This window comes from Euwallacea similis, chromosome 16, assembly GCF_039881205.1.
Source record: "Euwallacea similis isolate ESF13 chromosome 16, ESF131.1, whole genome shotgun sequence".
Classification (NCBI taxonomy): domain Eukaryota; kingdom Metazoa; phylum Arthropoda; class Insecta; order Coleoptera; family Curculionidae; genus Euwallacea; species Euwallacea similis.
This window is the reverse complement of record NC_089624.1, coordinates 4,291,140-4,308,222: the sequence shown is the minus strand read 5'-3', so window position 1 is coordinate 4,308,222 and position 17,083 is coordinate 4,291,140. Positions and strand designations below refer to the sequence as shown.

At 35.5% G+C, this 17,083-nt stretch overlaps 2 protein-coding genes across 2 annotated transcripts in view; one reads left to right on the top strand and one right to left on the bottom strand.

The window, feature by feature from the left end:
* Window positions 1–4,808, top strand: part of LOC136414167 (sorting nexin-25-like) — an 89,841-nt gene extending 85,033 nt beyond the window's left edge. Inside the window, exons 2-15 of the mRNA XM_066398026.1 lie at window positions 774–1,011; window positions 1,064–1,239; window positions 1,293–1,427; window positions 1,490–1,662; window positions 1,714–2,114; window positions 2,178–2,421; window positions 2,477–2,766; window positions 3,150–3,323; window positions 3,379–3,645; window positions 3,723–3,856; window positions 3,907–4,160; window positions 4,215–4,342; window positions 4,393–4,563; window positions 4,620–4,808. Coding sequence (XP_066254123.1) covers window positions 774–1,011; window positions 1,064–1,239; window positions 1,293–1,427; window positions 1,490–1,662; window positions 1,714–2,114; window positions 2,178–2,421; window positions 2,477–2,766; window positions 3,150–3,323; window positions 3,379–3,645; window positions 3,723–3,856; window positions 3,907–4,160; window positions 4,215–4,342; window positions 4,393–4,563; window positions 4,620–4,667 — 2,833 coding nt within the window. The 3' untranslated portion in view covers window positions 4,668–4,808. The remainder of the gene's footprint in view (window positions 1–773; window positions 1,012–1,063; window positions 1,240–1,292; window positions 1,428–1,489; window positions 1,663–1,713; window positions 2,115–2,177; window positions 2,422–2,476; window positions 2,767–3,149; window positions 3,324–3,378; window positions 3,646–3,722; window positions 3,857–3,906; window positions 4,161–4,214; window positions 4,343–4,392; window positions 4,564–4,619) is intronic.
* A 474-nt stretch (window positions 4,809–5,282) lies between these two features.
* Hers (Histone gene-specific Epigenetic Repressor in late S phase) overlaps window positions 5,283–17,083 on the bottom strand; it is a 51,344-nt gene continuing 39,543 nt past the window's right edge. Inside the window, exons 5-11 of the mRNA XM_066397999.1 lie at window positions 13,802–13,995; window positions 12,578–12,904; window positions 11,602–11,818; window positions 10,312–11,543; window positions 8,200–8,362; window positions 7,975–8,143; window positions 5,283–6,870 (exon numbers count right to left, since the gene is read on the bottom strand). Of these exons, the coding sequence (XP_066254096.1) occupies window positions 6,684–6,870; window positions 7,975–8,143; window positions 8,200–8,362; window positions 10,312–11,543; window positions 11,602–11,818; window positions 12,578–12,904; window positions 13,802–13,995 (2,489 nt within the window). The 3' untranslated portion in view covers window positions 5,283–6,683. The remainder of the gene's footprint in view (window positions 6,871–7,974; window positions 8,144–8,199; window positions 8,363–10,311; window positions 11,544–11,601; window positions 11,819–12,577; window positions 12,905–13,801; window positions 13,996–17,083) is intronic.

Below are 17,083 nucleotides of genomic sequence, written 5' to 3'. Positions count from 1 at the left end.
TACATCTCATATCTACCCTAATATTTTGAAGGTAACTGTGGTGCCCCTGATTTTTAAGAAGGGTGCTACTAAGGATATTGTTAATTATTGGACCATTTTCTAAAGTTCTGAAATTATGTATGGTAAACCAGTTTGTTGCATACTTTAAATTGAACAAGTTATGCTTCACAACTTACTATATCAATGCACAGTTTGGTTTTCAAAAGAATTATAATACCCCAACAAGAATGTTACTTTTTGTTTCTTGGATCATATAGGATTTTAAGGACTGCAAGTATATGGCTATAACCTTCAGTGATTTAAGTAGCTGTATGACCACATTTTTATTTTAAACAAATACTTCTGTGTAATTTTAAATATCTAAGTTTTTTCTTGTATTTTGGTATATGTCAATATTTTACTTTAACTTAAGTAAATCTGCACAAAATTTTCCCATTTGTGAACATTCCTGGTTGGGCAAATTACTGCAGGTATCCAAGGAAAAGCTGGCATAGTTAACCTGAACTCATTCTTGAAATTGGATAAAACTTCCATTGGTTTTCTCTTTTTTTCCCTCAATGCTTTCAAGGCTATACTCATATGTGGATATGTCTGCAGACTTGCAAAGCATGATGTGTACTTATTTTGAATAGGAACATGTGTCATGAAGCTAATAATAAGTATGAACACATGTTGTCAGGTTTTATATCTGAATGTATCTATCACCTAGCATAATATCTAAATATAAGAAGGGCTTTAACAAATAATAATATCCATTTGAATTTATATTTCAGAATGGATACCAAAGCTTACATAATCACCAGTACCATAGCAGCCATATGTGCGTTGTCCATTTACCTTTGCCCAACATGTATATCACTGCTACTTTTCTTGGTGTTACTTTTACTTTTTATAATACTGGGAATTTTGTCTGCTTTATGGATCAACATAATGCTTTCATCTTCACACAAAACTATTGTTGGATCTGAAAATCTTCTCAAACAATCTGAATGCTTCCGTAATAAATTAATGGTAAGGACCAAACACTCTCTTTTTGTTGTTAAAAGAAATTATTTACATGCAGAGGGATTATGAGTCCCACCAATCATTAAAACCTGTGGAAGGAAGTCTTCCTCCAGTATTTGGAAGAACTGTAGATAGCTTATTGCAGCAGTTGTTGGATTTCATTATAAGGGATTATATCACTGCATATTTAAAAGATTATGCATATGAGTTGGACTACCTGAAATTAAACATCAAGTAGGAAGTTTTTGGAGTTAATTGTTAGATTTTCAAATGACCAATTGTTGTAGGGAGGATTTATGGGGCGCCATTAAGCATTTACATGATAAATTTCAAAGGTTCGACCATGCAAAGCTCATTGCTTGCGATATTGTTAATGTTATTACTAGTCACTTCGAGAAAATTAGAGAGGCAAAATTGGCTAGGTAAGGCTGCAATTACAAGTAAAAGTATTTCCAAAAGCATAAATTATATTATTGACTTTCAGTATTGACCAACATGTACCGCCAGAGTTTCAGCTTTCAATGTGCGTTTTTTCCTCTGATAAGGAAATTGAGTATTTAAGAAGTCTTAGCGAAGTATTGATTATGTTCCTATTGCCAAGAGCATATTCTTTGTCACCTACTAAATACTTTTTAAGGGAAGTTGTGTGTTGTAAAGGTAAATTTTATCACTTAATCAAGAGACTAAAACTATTAATCTTTTTATCAGTGTTTAAGCCATTCATCGACCTAATCACAGATTCAGATTTCTTTAACACAAATCTGATAAATTACATTGAAAAGGCCAAACAGCAGCAAATTAATTTGCCCAAAAAGGCCTTAGAGAATATAGAGTTATACATTGAGAAAACTGAAGATATCCATGTTTTAAAGCAAGTCAGATACAATATTGTAACCAAGTTAATGCAAGCCACAACCTTGCAAAACTTAAACCGGGTTAAAGGTGTAGATTTGGACAATGAGAAAGGCAATGTGGGGATACAGAAATCTGAAATAACTGCTGCGAAACGTTTGAAGAAGACTATTAGTCATCTTACAGCAGCAAAGAATCTTTGCGAAAGAAAGTTGACTAATTTAGGTTGTGATCAATATGGAGACGATTTTAAAAAGGTATTATTTTCCTTGAGGCTGGTGATAATTAAATTGTAAAAATAAGAGTTATATTGCTCTTAGGTCTTATCTCTTCAAACGGTTTTGGATCATATAACCGGGAGAAAATATTTGAGCCAGTTTCTCCAGACTTTGGCTAGTCACGATCTCATTAGATTCTGGATTGCAGTAGAGGAATTACGTACAGCAGCACGTAACCAATGGCACCAATTGGGAGCTGAAATTTTCTACACTTTCATTAGAAATCCAACTTCTGAGATTAAGGTTGATAAGGCAGTGCGAAAGAGAATGGAAGCGTTTTTGTTAGGTGCTTGTTTAGAATATACCTCATTGACAATTTAAGTTAAGTTAATGAATCATAGGAGATAAAGGTCCAGAAGTATTCTATGAGGTGCAACAGCAAGTCGTTCAAACGATTGAAGACAAGTATTATCAGCCTTTTCTGATAAGCGATTACTATAAAGAAATGATAATAGCAGTGGAATCCGAAAGCGATTTGTTGGAAAGTGATTCGCTGGGGATGGGAGATGAAAAGCAATCTTCCCTGGATTCTGTGGGTAGTATTGAGAATGGTTTGAATGTGGGGGATCATTCAAATTATGCCAGACGAAAGCTTGATCAGCTGGAAGAAAAATTGAGTAATAAAATGCAGGTAAAAAGTAAATAAATTGCTTATTTCTTATGAAGAAGGAAATTCTAGAGTTAGCGCATTCTCTTTAAGAGTGTTTTGTCTCACTGACACTGTCTTGATTTTTTTGTAAATCGATTTTGAAATTGTCAGTTGGTAGAAGAATCTTAGATTGTTTAGAATCAGTGATTAGTCAAAATCGGTATAAATTTTTTAAGAAAAATTTTCACCAATATGTCTATGATTTTTTGAATATGCGAAGTGAAATTTGAAAATTTGAATTTTTGATTGGTACATGTTTTTCCTATCATTCATTGCTAAGCTTTAATATTCGTTCAGTTTGTACATAAATAAAACATATTAAGTAGGTAACATGTCACTGGTACCTTTGGAGTGTTTTTACTTAGGCTTTGAGAGCATTGAAGTCTTCAATGAGACCCGAATCAAAGGTGCTGAGTAAATTGGAAAAAGAAGTTGAATGGTTACAAGGCGAAAAACGACAGCTTGAAGCTCATTTGACCAGAACTGAAACTTGGGCTGAGAATTTGGGTAGATGGATTGCAGTTGTCCAAAGTGCTGAGGCAAGCAACCAATTCAACCCAAAAGTATGACATATTATTCCGCAGATTTCTTTAGATTCCAGAAGAAAAAGAACCCCCCCAGTTTGTGTTAGTGGTTCAAATGTCTGAGAACGATGCTTTAGACGGCGAAACGGGAATTTCTTCTGGATGGGTTGTGTGTCGCAGTTTGACCCAGTTTCAGGAACTGCATAAAAAACTACGACCTTTATGTGCTGATGTCAAAAATTTGGATTTGCCATCAAATACGTTTAAATTTCTTTTTGGAAAGTCTGACAGAGCTTCATTAGATAAAGCTAAAATGCAGATTCAAAAGTACCTTGATGTAAGTTTTGTTTAAAGAAGGAAATACTTATTTCGTAATTATCTCTGTAAATAATGTAAAAAAAATCTTGTTTTCAGTCCGTGTTAAAGAACGAAGTCCTGAATCAAAGTGAGGCAGTGTATTCATTCTTAAGTCCTAGTTCAGAGCATTTAAAGCACTCATCTCCTAGCCCTAAAAAATCGAGATTTTCATTCGCCACTATTTTCAAAAGGTTTGTGATGTAAATTTCATGATTAAGTTAGTCAATTTTGTAATATACAGTGGAACCGAACAAGGAACTGCGCTTTCAATCTTAAGAGACACTTCTGAAGAGGACCTCTCCCAGTGTTTAGATACAGTAGCAGTAGACGCCATAGATTTCGTTAAAGCCAATGGACAGCCTATTAAAATCTCTGAAGATGGAAAGGATTCAATCGCAGAACCTCTTTACGCCCTTTTAAGTGAATTATTCGATATGAGGGGAGTGTTTAAATATGTCAGGAAAACTTTAATCGGGTTTGTGCAAGCTACTTACGGTACTTTATTCTCCATTATACGCTATATTAAACTATAATTTTAAATATTTTTAGGCCGTAACATAAACAGACAAATATATGAAACAATTTCCTGGTGGTTTTCTGAGGAAATGTTGCATTACTACATAGCTCAAATTTTAAAGACATTTTGGCCTGGTGGGACTTTAGCACCAGCAGGGCCAGTAAGTGATGTAATATTCAAGTGCAGCAAAAAAGATTTCGTTTGTTACAGATTCGTTCTCAAAGTGAAAAATTGGAAACCGCCAGGAAGGCTCAACAAATGTTAATTAATAATGTGCCGGAAATGTTGATTACTTTGGTGGGGAGTACTGCAGCCAAAAACGGGGCGAAGAAAGTGTTTGATGTGTTGCAGGAGAAAAATATGAATAAGCAGTTGTTTTATGCAAGCATAAATTAAAATTAAAATTTAATTTAAATGTGAACTAATTTTTGTTACAGGAAATCCTTGAAGTTACCTTAGAAGCAGCTTTTCCGGAGCTGCAATAGTGCAGATTACTATAAGATTTGTCGTTGTTGTCAGTATTACTATTTGTTCCTAATTTTAGTTAAACTAGAAAATTACACAATTCAGCTTTAAAATATTTAATTTTACATATTGAACTTCTTAATAAATTTTTTTGTTACCTACATGAGATTATAAGAATGTTTTACCATATAGCATATGAAAATGTGTTTCACAGGTAATCGTAACAACCCAGTTAACGTGGAAAGTTTGACATTTGTCTTCCTTGCCTCTCTCATTGACATCAGTATTTTTATGGAGCATTAGCTTTCGAAGTGTGGGATGGTTTTCTTGGATATTTTTAATTTTTTCATTGTTAAATACGAGTTTAATAGTAAAATAAAAAAATAGAAAATTTAAAAGATTCAAGCATACACTAGACCGCAAATCCTTTTAAGAAACATTTAAAATTTACGGAAATTTCCGAAGTCTTCTGGAAATTCTTTTTTGGATACTCAAGGATGAAAACAAATCCCACGGTAATTCGAAAATCTTTTTGAGAAGACTATAAAAAATCCGAATCTTTCAAAATTGAAAATACGTATTTTTTTTCCGGACCCGTGTAGGTTTGAGATTTTGATGAAAAATATACAATAGAATTTTCTCATATTTTTATTTTGTAAACAGCAGGAAAAATTACAAAAATAACCAACCAGGTTTGCAATACTAAAGTCGCTTTTAACATAATAAATTAATAAAAAATAACGTTAACTTTGGCTACAATTTAAAATTAACATGTTCAGCTCGGTGACAAGCAAGAGGAATATATTATAATTGTTTTCAATATAAATTACACGTTAAATATATTTTTTCGACCTTAAAACAATAAAGAAAACAAAAAAAACAATAAAAAGATACGTGAATAATAAGACTTAAAAAGTAATTAAATTAGTAATGTTGTAGTGTTTGTCAATTTGCTCTTTTTGTGACTTGAATTGGACCTTTTTGGAAAAAGAGAAATTTTTTTTGGCCATAGTGGCAAAAGGGTAAATTATACCATTGGAAATTTAAACATAAACAATACTAAAAGTAATTAATAAACAGTGCGTTTTTCAATAATAATTATTACATACAAATAAATTCTCAGTAAATGCATAAAGTTCGGAAATGGCATGTTAAAATTCCGCAAAAATGCACCAAAACTGCTCAATACTTTTAACGGCGTTCAAAAATGTAATACTGCTTATCATAGGCGATTTTTTCACGGAACTTTAAGCTCTAGACTTGATCTTATTGTTTAAATAGTAAAATACATAAAAATATGCCATTCATGGTATTGGAATATTTCCTCTGGTTCAAGTGAAACTTTACGTAGCGTTCTTGATCAATTTAAAAAATGGGAAACAAGATGTAGCTAAAACTGTACGAGATTCAAAATTTAAAACTAAATTAAGAGAAGTTTCCCGAGAACAACAGGAAAGATTCTAACGACTGTTTTGCTTTATTTTTTTTATAGTTTTGATTATGTTATATTGTATAAAATTCACAAATGCGACTTAAACAATGTACGTTTTTTGATGCCAAATTGACTTTACCTTTAACCGTAGGGTTTGTATTAAAAAGGTATTTTTAAGACGACACTTAAACACGATCTACAATCTATAAAAGCACACACCATTTATACCAGCGTATCTAACCACTATCATAAATATCTTTGTTTTTTAAATAATCAAATATATTATCATCTCTAACATTTCTATACATAATATAATATGTTAAATATATTTTCTATACACAATAAGGTCCCTAGTCATTTTAATGGTTTAACAAATTTGTGTGTGACTGTTTGCGAAGCAGCTAAAACGGCGGACATGCAATTTCTACTTTTTTTGCTTGGTCGATTAAAAATTTGAAGAATTACAATTATCGACATTTCGGCTGTTTCTGCAGTTTTCTTTAAAATGTTTCAAAAAAACCACGTCGATTGGTGGTAGTGGTGTTTGTTGTGATGCAACAGATCAATAAAAAAACAATGGAAATAACATACCTTTTTCACTGGCTTAAGTGGGATTCTTAACAATCCGCTTCTGCCTGAAATCATATACTTTCCGACAGAAAAATACCATATCGGGGAAGATATTACCCGATGGTGGCTGTTTGTGCATTCTGGGATAGGGATCTGGCAAAGGCACCAATCTCGGTCGTTCCTCTACTCCTTCCTCTACCCGTTTGAAATTTTTCTTATATCTGAAAATAACAATTAATTTGATTATGTTGGGGTTATTCTTGTCTATTCTTGAAAGAAAGTTCACCTCTAACTGTACAATCTTTTTACGAATCATACCACAATGAAAGAAACCCAATCCAGAGTATAGATCAGGGCGTAAACTTCATAAGATGAAAAATTACTTTTTGGGATTAATAATTTTGGTGATGGGGGTGGTGGTGATAGATGTGTGTGTTAAAATTTTACAAACCTTAATACATCTATTTGTACCATCTATTACAAAAAATGATAAACATATGTATTAGAAAAAAGTTCAAATAAACAACGGTCCTTTACAGCATTGTTACGGAGACACAAGGTGTTAAAATTTTATTGAAAAAATACAAATTTTAATTGAGATAAAAATATAAACTTATACCGATATGTAGGATTCTTAAGTCGAGGCACAATCGGAAGTCATTGAGTTGTAAATAGTGATAGTACTCTAATACTGTTAATTAGGTTAGGTCTTAATTTAAGATGTAAGAATTGTGAAGGGGCTGATGTTGCCCCTATAGGACGCCTATGTATGTCGCAACCTGGTTAGAAGTATTTTCGTCAATTAAGAGGGTTTCGCAATCATTATCTTCATGCAATTCTGCTATTTTATGATTAACGTCTAGCCACTCTTTGTCGGTACTCGTGGGAAAGGATAGCCGCCCTTTGTCGGCGTGGATGAGACACGCGGCCGCGCTTTGTCGGCATTTCTGGAAATGTACCGACAAAGCGTTATCAGTACCATGGTAACGACTCAGGTGGTGTCGTAAGTCAGTAATTGCTTTCTAGCCAGGGTACGACACTGTTTTGATTACCTTTAGTGGAGTATTTAAGAGCGCCCCGAATCTAGAGGGTCCTCTTTCTTTTCGAGTGGCTCACCAGAACTGTTATTCTACATTTGAATCCGTTTCTTATTCAATAAACCCTATTATTCAAAATAAAAACCCTAGACAACTATAGAAAAACATACAGATATTTCTTTAGTACACCACAACGTTTTTGAGTAAAAAAATAAAAACCGATTAAATGGTCACCCTAGATGAATCGTTATTTGAAAAAGCAAAGAAATCGCTAAACACATTACCTACCTGCAGTACTCATTAAACGTCAACACATAGCATTTATCATCAATGCATGCGACCGAATTTGAGTCTTTATGCCTTGATGCAAACACCTCGTCCGGCTGATCTGTCAGAACTCGTCCCTGTTCAGTATGCTCGGGTCGGTAGTACCACAACAACGACATCATCATTTCACCTGTAGTATTACGGTGAGAATTAATTGAAAAATAAATGAGGGATGAAAAAACTGACCGTCGTCGGAGTTTTCCCAAAGGGCCGCGATTTTTGCTACATAAGGTAGGTCGTTTTTCCTAGGACCTGCCTTTAGGAGAACACAGTCTCCCGGTCGTATCAGATCTCCTTCCTTATGTCTCATTGATGGATAACATTTTCTCACTAGTGTCGTTTCATCACTCTGTAAAACAAGCAATAATTGAATAGATTGTGGGGGATTCGAATGTTTTGCGGTGAAGTGGGAAAATTACGCGCGATCAAATGATGCAGGCGTTACTAATAAGTATATTTCACGACACTAGCGATATGAAGGAGTGCATGTTTCCGTGCACCTCCACTTATAGTATAAAAAAAAAGTAAACACAGTGACGGCAGCTGTCGTACTGCAAGAGCTCTGCAATATTGCTTGATTGTTATTTAAAGTTTGCTATCAAAATTATTTCAAATAATGTTTTAATTTCAAAATTAAATAAGAAAATAAATACAATTTTAAACATGAAACAAAATAAAAATATAGAAATAAACAAAAAATCAATAAAAATTTAATCAATGGAAATTAAAATAAAAACTAAAACTAAATTAAATGCTCAAATCAGCCCTTTTCTTGTGCAGAACAGTAACCGAACCGGTTATAAAAATTCCGCCGCACGTTAGCAAGTGTTTCCAGGCTAATAGTTTGCATGCAATTTCGAATTTCAATTCGCAACTCGTTTAAATTATTAGCCTTATCACCCTCAAATCTGTAAATTGTAGATTTAACATAACTCTATAAAAAAAATCTGCAGGGGTTAAATCAAGGGATCTTGCTGGCTACAAAATGTTGCCCCATCCACCTATCACTTTGTTTCCAAAATGTTCAAGACTTTCTCTTATTGTGAGCAGGGCAACCATCTTGCTGAAAGCATACATCACCTAATTGTTGAACTGCCAGAATAATTTGTGTCTGGAGTAGGGTCGCGGTATTTCAATCCATTCAAAGTATGTTCAATGAAAAACGGACCAATTACATAATCACCTAAAATACCTGCCCAGACATTAAGTTTTCGAGGATATTGGGTTCGTGCATTGTACGTTCTGTGCAAATTCTCCCTTGACCAGTAACTAGTGACGGCTGGATTAGCGTGACCCAATAATGGGAAGGTCGATACATCCGTAAAAGGGATGTTTTTGATGAAATTTTCATCATTATTCGCCCTTTCCATTATTGTTTCACAAAAAAACAGCAGTCTCTCTCTCAGGTCTTCAGAAAACATTTCTTTCATTTTTTGCATCTTGTATGAATTATACTAGTTTTTCCTCAAAACTTTGTGGGGGATTGCACGTGACACATCTAATTGGTCCGCTGTTTCCTTAAGGGGCTAATCAGGGGTTTCCTCAACACTGGCACGAATCATAATTTCCTGCTCTTCCCTTTCATTGTTATCTTGTGGGGAGCGTTTATAATGCAGGGGCGAAACACATCTAATCGTCTCGAAATTTCGAATGACACGACGCACTGTATCAACACTAGTAACGGGCGGATTATCAAAATTTCTTAAAAAACAAGTGACAACCCTTACTAGGATAAGGATTGTTCTGAATAAAATTGTTTGACGATGAAGACTTTTTTTCAATCTTAAAAAAACTTCCGTTTTATTTTTTTCCTTATTCTAATAATACGAGAAAGATAAAATGATTCCAAAGTTTTAATAGCAAGTGAAGAAAATATAATTCTATAAGTTAAAAAAAATTGTAAATACTATATTGACAATAATATATATTAAATTCTTTTTAATAAAGCAAGCCCGCAACATTGCAGAACTCATACAATACTACAGCTGATCTTCACTATATTTACTTCGTTTTTTGTATACTATTAATGGAGATGCGTGGAAGCATGCACTCTTTTGTATCATTAGTATCGTGATTAGTGTCGTATAGACAACTTAAACAAGATCTCATTCAGAAAGGTGGTCAGGTTTATAAGAAATTTGAAAGTAATAGAGGACGACCAGTAAGGCGCAATGAACGCTTTACATTGATCCACAATAGGCCTTAGGTAGCACTGGAGAACAAAACTCTTTTTGTAAAATTGCAAGGATGTTTTTAAATAATTGTTTAAAATTATAAATTGAAGAAATTCTTACTCACATTGATGAAAACTTTTCCCTCATATGGTTCGCCCTCCCACATCCATCCATTGGACCATTTTGGCAAGGCGTTCGCCTTTCTGGATACCTTTACATCAAGTTCGCCTTCTGCCTTGCATTTGGAGGTAGACTTCCGCCTTTTAACACGTTTTTCAGTTTTAGAAGTCTTTACTCCAGATTTCTTGTTTTCACAATCCACTTTGACTTGTTTTCTGCTCTTAATTACTGCATCTATGGTCTTGTCCACGGCATTTTTAGCAATGAGGTTGTCTAAAATTTTATCTGCCGTTTGCCTGGCCCTTTGCCCTTTTTCAGTTTTAGTTTTCTTCAGAGATATTCTGCCGCCCTTCATCCTTCTGTTATTAGTTTGTTCTTTAGTTGCACTCAACTTGTTCTTTCCGTTTAATTTGATTTTAGGTAACTGCGTGCGAGAAGTTTTACTGACTAGTTTCTTTTTGCCATTGTTGATTTTGAAGCAAGCAGTGTGTTTCCTGATGAAGTCTTTGTACGAGCTGACTTTCTTTTTCTTCGCAGGAGGTGATGTTTCAGGTATGCATTCTCTAGATTGAGACTGCTTCCTCTTCATATTTTTCACCTTGACGTTTTCCGCCACAGTCGCCACGCATGGGGGAAGAGGTTCTTCGATAATCACCTCTTTTTCTACAATTTTTTCGACTTCTTCAGGTTCAGTTTTACCACACTCCTCTATAGGATTACCTTCCCCATTAACTTCCTCGTTACTTACAAGAGGTTCTTCCAGACTTTCTTTAACCTCTTCACAATCTTTTTGTAGCCCTTCTTTTTCGTTCGGACTTTCAATCTCCCGTTTCACATAATTCTGCCCAGGGTTGCACATAAGTAACATGGTATTGTGCATGATATTATTCCGTACATTCGCTTTTCCCACTCGGGCCTTCCTCTTCTCCACTTTGCACTGTTCAAACACTTCCACAGGGTTAGACTCTTGTTTGGGGGTGGGTTGTTGCTGGTAACTGGCACCTGCTGGAGAAGGTGGAGGAGGCATATCCCCTGAGGGCATACCCGCAGAACCACGTGCTGGACTAGGAGGTCCAGTGGCACTGACCGGTTCTAGGGGCAAAGCCAAAGCTACCGGGGGCAAAGGTTTCGAATCTTTGGAGATGTTAGACCTCTTACTTTCACCAGTAAGAGGCCCAGTATGTCCGTTTTTTGGACACGTATTCAATGGACAAGGACAATGTTGATATGTTGCGTCTAGGATTATAATATACAGCATTAATTCTGATTTTATGAGCAACAATAAAGGATTTACTTATGTATTGAATGGCTCTGGTAGGGGAATGTGAGTAGCACGTTGGTGGAAGACTATATGCTGATGGATAGTAGTGAGGGGAGGCTTGGTAAGCATCCACTAACGTAGGCGGCGCTGGAGGTGGGGGGTATGGCTCCATTATTGCAGGTGGGGGCGGTGGAATGTTGGTACCTGCGGGGTAGGAGCCCGCTGCTGAGACCGGCGCAGCAGTTACCATCTAGAATAAACAAAAATCATTAAACGTATTGCCCAAGTACTACGTGGCACTTTTTAAGGTAAATTCCTTGTCTTACATAAACAATTTATTTGAGTAAAAACGATTAGAAATAAAACCACTCATTTTATGAAATACTGTACATTTAAAAGTACTGAACGATATAATTAACTGTCCTATCCAATCCAGTTTCATTATACTCTCGATTGCGATTCGTAATTAGTAATAAACATTATCAATTTTGATGCATTCTCATATTCAAACGTTGCTATAAGTAAGAAATTATTTAAGTACGTAGAATATCATACAAAAAATACTTGGAATTCAACGGAGAATATGGCAATGACTTAAAAAGTCAATTCCTTTTAAAAGAATAGACTTGACTTATTTATCTTTATTTTGAGCCACCTTGTATAATTTAAAGTATTATCAAAAACCAGCTTGTAGATAAATCATACATATCTAAAAAAAAAACAAACAATTTGGCACCACCAACATCGCTTATTAACGAGTCTAAAGATTGCAACTATTTTCTAATTTAACCAATTTCTCCATTTACAGTTTCGAAGAAACAGTAAATTTGCCCCGTTTGGGACACCCTGCATGACCTCTTAAATTATGAGAAAATTGATTTGTAGACTAATATTTCGTAACATCGTTTACAATAGAGAAATCAGAGCGAGAGTCATATCTAACAAAATTTCCTGGACCTGATTTCTCTACACGAAATATTTGTTATATATGTTAATAAGTTCTATCTACCTGTTGCGTAGCCTGGGATGGTGGGACACTCGATGGAGGATACAACTCATTTCCCCCATAATATGGATACCGGTGGAACGGTCCAGTGGGAGATGGAGAATATTTGGTATGGCGCAGGTATCCTGCAGGTGGGCCCGTTGGATAACACATTTCGTGATGGGGGTAGGGCGGTGTTTGCGGAGGAGGGGGAGTTTGATAGTGATACTGGGTAGGACACGCGTACGACGGATACTGTGAAAATTGGGGGTATCTGTAGGGAGTACTAGTGGGGTGGCTCGTTGGCGGAGGCGGGTCCTTTCTGCCGGCCGTCACTGAAGTTATAATTACCTAAACAAAATGCATTATAAAATAAATATTAACACTAAAGTAATGTATTTTTATTTGATCACAAAACATTCATGTTCTTGCTTTAAACAAGTTTCATTGTTTTTCCCATTACATAATAAGTAATGTTTGAACAAGTTAACCGAGTTGATAACTAAACTAATATCAGGGCCAATTTAACTTTTCCATCCTTCCTTTCTTCCCAAGAGGGAATTTTTAATTTCACCCAATCATACGACCACATACTTCTATACGACCCTTTTCTGCAGATACAAAGTCATGTGAAACTGTTCGGTGCAGCGGCCATGTTGTCATACTTTCATATTCGCCTATACATATCTGAAATTATACACTCAAATTATACATGGCAGTCCTCATACCACTTAATGGGATAAATTTCATTTACGTAGTTTTCTGCATAAATATTATGATTTAACTAAGTTTGTCTTATAAACGATGTTTTCAAACTCTCCAGAGGATAGCTCCGGTAGTTTATGAGATATTTCCTTTAAATTTTGACACAAGGAAAGTCATATTAGGTTTATTCCACTGGACGGATCTCGTGATTATTAGAATCTATAGGATAACACTTTCCAAGGGTCCGACACCTATTACCATTCACAACTTTTTTGTGGTGGGCCATTGACCATGTCATTCAGAAAATTTAAATTCGTTATTCCATTCAGAAACTTTTTCGTCCTCCGTATTTTACTGTACCCGTCACCGTTTTAGATTTATTTGTTAAAAAGTAGGATTAAACGATCAGTTTTCATACGGTATAATTAAAAAATGTGTTATATGAATAGATAAATTGCGTGCGATACTTGAGATTTTTCAAATTACTAAAAATTGGTGGAGTTTGTTTCACTTTGGAAATATTTTTACTTTATTTATACACACCTCGTTATCTGAGGAGTCTCCATTGGTAGAACTGGGAGCAGCAGGTGGACCCTGAGCTTGATGAGTGGAGGAGCTGAGTGACGTAGGTGAAGCATCTGACAGAGGTACACTTTTGGGTAGAGGTGGTTGTTGTAGAGGTGGCTGTCCGTGACTATGAGACACTGAAATGAGGGGTCCTGCTGGTTGATAGTAACCTGAAATAAAAATATTTATAAATAAAAACTGACCACCCATAGGACATTATGTGAGTTCTAATTACTCAAATATATTCAAAAATTAAGTTATCTAGCTAGTTTCTTTTCTTTTTATTTAGATTTTCAAACATTTTGGACATCGATATAGTGACTTAACAAGAATGCGTGATAATGACATCAAGAGCCTTTATCTATTCACATAGAGGAGAATTTAGTTTTAACAATGGCAATATTAGTATGAATTTCACGCTGGCGGTTAGAGCAAAACAAGTCATGGTTCTGCTAGAACGATCTTCTATGCTGTGACCAGAATTGTAGAAACACTAGAGTACATGGAATCAAAGTGGCCATGAAGAAGGCAGTGGTGGTTATCTTGAGGGGGGAAAGAAATTACTAAATACGCGAGTGACAATGAATGGTGCAGAGGAGGAGAGTCAGAAAGCTGCGAAGTACCTCGAAATGTATCTGGATAGACATCTAAAAATGACCGTGCACGTGTCGAGAATCTGCATGAGCACAAACTCTGTGATAAAAATTTTACTAGACTAAGTTTAAGGTTGGGCAGTTCCAGCAAGAAGCGACTGCTATACAGCGTCGCTACATCAGTCATGTTTTGTGAGGTTCAGATATGGGAAAAGGCGGTGGAACTTCCAATGCTACAGGAAGAAAATGTTGGGAAAAGTGAACAAAAGGCTAACCCTAATCGTTACGAGCGCTTATTGAACAGTATTGTTTACCGCACTGGAGTAAAGGAATGCTCCATGTATGGAACCACATGTATGGATACGACAGTAAATGGAAGCAAGGAGCCATAGGAAGACCAATAGACGAATGAGTCGAGAGACGAACCAAGAAGTACCAGAGCTAGATCAAGGTTTTCATTCTGGATTTGAGAGCATAGATAGAGCGCAACTGTGGAGAGGTGGACTATTATCTGAGACGTTCACGGAGCATGGAATTTTCTGCTCGTACTTGAAGAGGATTGGTAAGTTGGAGACTGACAAGTGTTGGTTCTGTGGAAAATCGAACAACTCGAAATACATGATATTCGGATGTAAAAAATTTGCTGGTCGGAGAAAAGAATTCGCTAACACTCGCACGGAGGAATTTAACAAGGAAATCTGCGTCAAACGCTTATTGAAATCACACAGACACTGAGATGCTATTGGAGGGTATATGGGGGCAGGGATGAAAATCAAAATGGAGGAAAAGTGGAATTGCAAACAGCAGCAAAGATTCTAAGAAACAGAAAAAAATGTATAGGTATATAACCTCCCTGAAGCAATTCCTGACGGCAGTTCCAACATGGAAACGGGGTGAAGAGCGGCAAGGGTGTTTAGTGGGTAACCCTTGGGTTCCTCCAGGGCGAATCCCACACTCGGTGGCCGAGCAATAGGAACAACATCAAAGGCCCTCGGTTAGTACTTAACGCATTCACCTCTACCGCTACAAAAAAAAAGTATGGAGTCCGAGATGCGCTACGTGGAATTTAATTACAGGCTTCAAAAGTTTCATTTCCTTCAAAATATTCAAAACTTCATGATTTGAAGTTATAGTTATCTACTTGTATTTGTACCTACCTTAGTTTATTTTCATTTTAACAAAAGGCTTCAAGAAGTCTTCTTTCATTAAAATATATGTACATCAATAAAGCTAAGAATTATTAAGATATTGGAAGGGTTTCTATGTTAAGTTACGTGGATTTAAATTATTAAAGACTTTAAGAGTTGGTGTTTCATTCAAATAATCCTGCATTTATTTAGCAATCTGAATACACTTTGAAAATTTTAGTCACTGTTCAGGACTACTAAACTAATCCTACTGTACCCGAACTGACCTTAGGCAACATTCTCTGTACTTTACAGAATTTTAATCAGACTAACTTGAACTGACCTTAGGATAACAAATTCATAATTTAAATGGGATATACCTGTAATAACCCGGACTGGCTTTAAGGAAACATTCATAGAATTTCATCGGACTAACCTGAACTAATCTTAGCAGAATATTTTTAGAATTTAAATAGGACGGTTCTGCAGCTCTGACTCGCCTTAGGACAATATCCGATTGAAATTTTGCAGGGTAACAATCCAATATTTTTGAACTAATTTCATATGACCATAAGAGGAATATCTTCATAATTTTACAGGGTTTTACCCGGATATTTTGGAATTAACATAATTTAATTGACCTAAAGAGGACATTTTCAGAACTTCAACACGTCAGTTTTGGACTAAGCGAGTTTTTTTCAAGATTTCATGGAATTTTATATGAATCAATTTAGACTGATTCTAAGGGGCACATTCTCTGAATTTGACAAAATTTATGTATACCTTTGCGGATAAAACTGGACTAACTAACTCTAAGGGGGAAATCCTTAAATGACTTCATATAATTTTCAAATCTACTCGGCAAGACATATCGATTTTAATATCATGGTGATTCGTATAAAATAATCCAGTCATAACATCGGCGAAATTTAGTTAAATATCACAATGCAAAATTGTTCTTGGTACTCAATCATTACGGGATTTACTGATAATATAAAATTTCTATAATTGAACCTCAGATTAATTTTCTTGGTCATCGCCAGGGATTTGTTATTGATTTAAATTTATTGCAAAAGCAAAATAAATTGGCAAGGAATGTAAAAACTTGCCGGTTGACCTGCTTTCAAGGGACAAACTAGGTCGTGCATTCTCTACAGTTTCATTGATTCTTTGTGTTAGGCCCAATCAATTAACTTCATGACACTTTCTCGTTTATCGTTGAGTTGGCCTTTTATCAGTCGTAATTAAATTATACTCATGATGAACACCTGTTGATTGCTGACAACCATCATGCTCATCCCGAAGAACACTCTAAAACCGAAAGGGGGCTTAAACCCCCTCAAAGTTTAAATCCAGACAAAAATTCAAGTGTTGCGCAAAATAATTAGGTTCAAGAACATCGTGGCTAAGTGGCCTTTCGTATCTTGCAGCCGGAATATGCGTTTTAATGATCCCGAGTTGAAAATATGGCGGACGTGATCTGCATAGGAAAGCAGCAACGACTTAAACGGTTTCCACCGTGTTACTAGCTTGTTCAG